Source organism: Condylura cristata, unplaced genomic scaffold (genome assembly GCF_000260355.1).
Source record: "Condylura cristata isolate star-nosed mole 26May11 unplaced genomic scaffold, ConCri1.0 scaffold00038, whole genome shotgun sequence".
NCBI lineage: Eukaryota > Metazoa > Chordata > Mammalia > Eulipotyphla > Talpidae > Condylura > Condylura cristata.
In genome coordinates, this window is record NW_004567139.1 from 3,848,963 (window position 1) to 3,849,950 (window position 988).

At 60.4% G+C, this 988-nt stretch overlaps 1 protein-coding gene across 1 annotated transcript in view; it reads right to left on the reverse strand.

The window, feature by feature from the left end:
* LOC105854408 overlaps positions 1-988 on the reverse strand; it is a 108,435-nt gene that overhangs the window by 59,598 nt on the left and 47,849 nt on the right. The window contains exon 4 of the mRNA XM_012732985.1: positions 23-344. Within this exon, the coding sequence (XP_012588439.1) occupies positions 23-344 (322 nt within the window). The remainder of the gene's footprint in view (positions 1-22; positions 345-988) is intronic.

The following is a 988-nucleotide window of genomic DNA, read 5'->3' on the forward strand; positions in this document are numbered from 1 at the left end:
GGAGCCAGTGAGCGAGCGAGACCTGTAACCGCGAAGGCGAGGGCGATCAGCAAAGCCCGCAGCCTTTCTGTGTCCAGAATGAATACATTGCTCCAGAGAAGGAAGCCCCGGGACCAGCCCTGGTCCCCCTGAAGAACTTGGAAACCCCCAGGAAGGAAAGCTTTGCTCACGGTGGTGGCGAGGGCTTGGAAAGGCGAGAAGATCTCTCCAAACTGATAGCACTTGCGCACGCGGGTTTCCCCGAAGCGACTGCGCCGCTCCTTCCGGCTGGCCAGCCTCTTCTCGGCCTTCAGGTCCACGTGGCGCCGGAAAAGGCTCGGTTGGGGCAGACGGGACTCCTGAACCTGCGGGGAGAGGCCAGGCCAGTGACCGAGGAGCCGTCCCCTCCACGCAGCAGACTGACCTGAGGGCAGCGGCTCTTGAGCACACCTCTGTGCCTCGTGGGGCATCCATTTACCTGTCTTAATTTTCTGAGCCCTGGGAGGTGGGAAAGGCCAGGCCCCCCCCCCCCATTTGCTGTGGGGAGCCAGGTGTGACTGCAGCACTCACGCCTGGACCTGGGGCCATCACCCACCTCTAAGTGGGTCCCTGAAGGAAGTTTTCTTCAGCCTTAAAAAGGCCTGACTTACAGGGCTCCCTGGTGGCTCAGGGTTAAGCCTCAGCACCATGAAGCTGTAGGCAGCCACTGCAGCATGAGTTCGATCCCCGCCAGGGAGCTGACCCACGGGGCGCAGCAGACCTCTCCTGACCCACCTGCTGTTCCCCTCAGTAGCATGTTTCAGTAGATCCGCCTGTTCTGCTCCCTACTCTGTCTCTGGTGGGTCCTCTCACCCCGCCACCCCACTTCTGGCCTGCACCCTAACACTCGTCTCTATAAATAAATTAACCTTCAGGTAAGAATGCCCTGGCTGCCCAGGGAGGTCGCTCCTATCTGGATCTTCCCTCAGCTCTGTTAAAAACCAAGGAGGGGCCCTCCCTGATGGCGCAG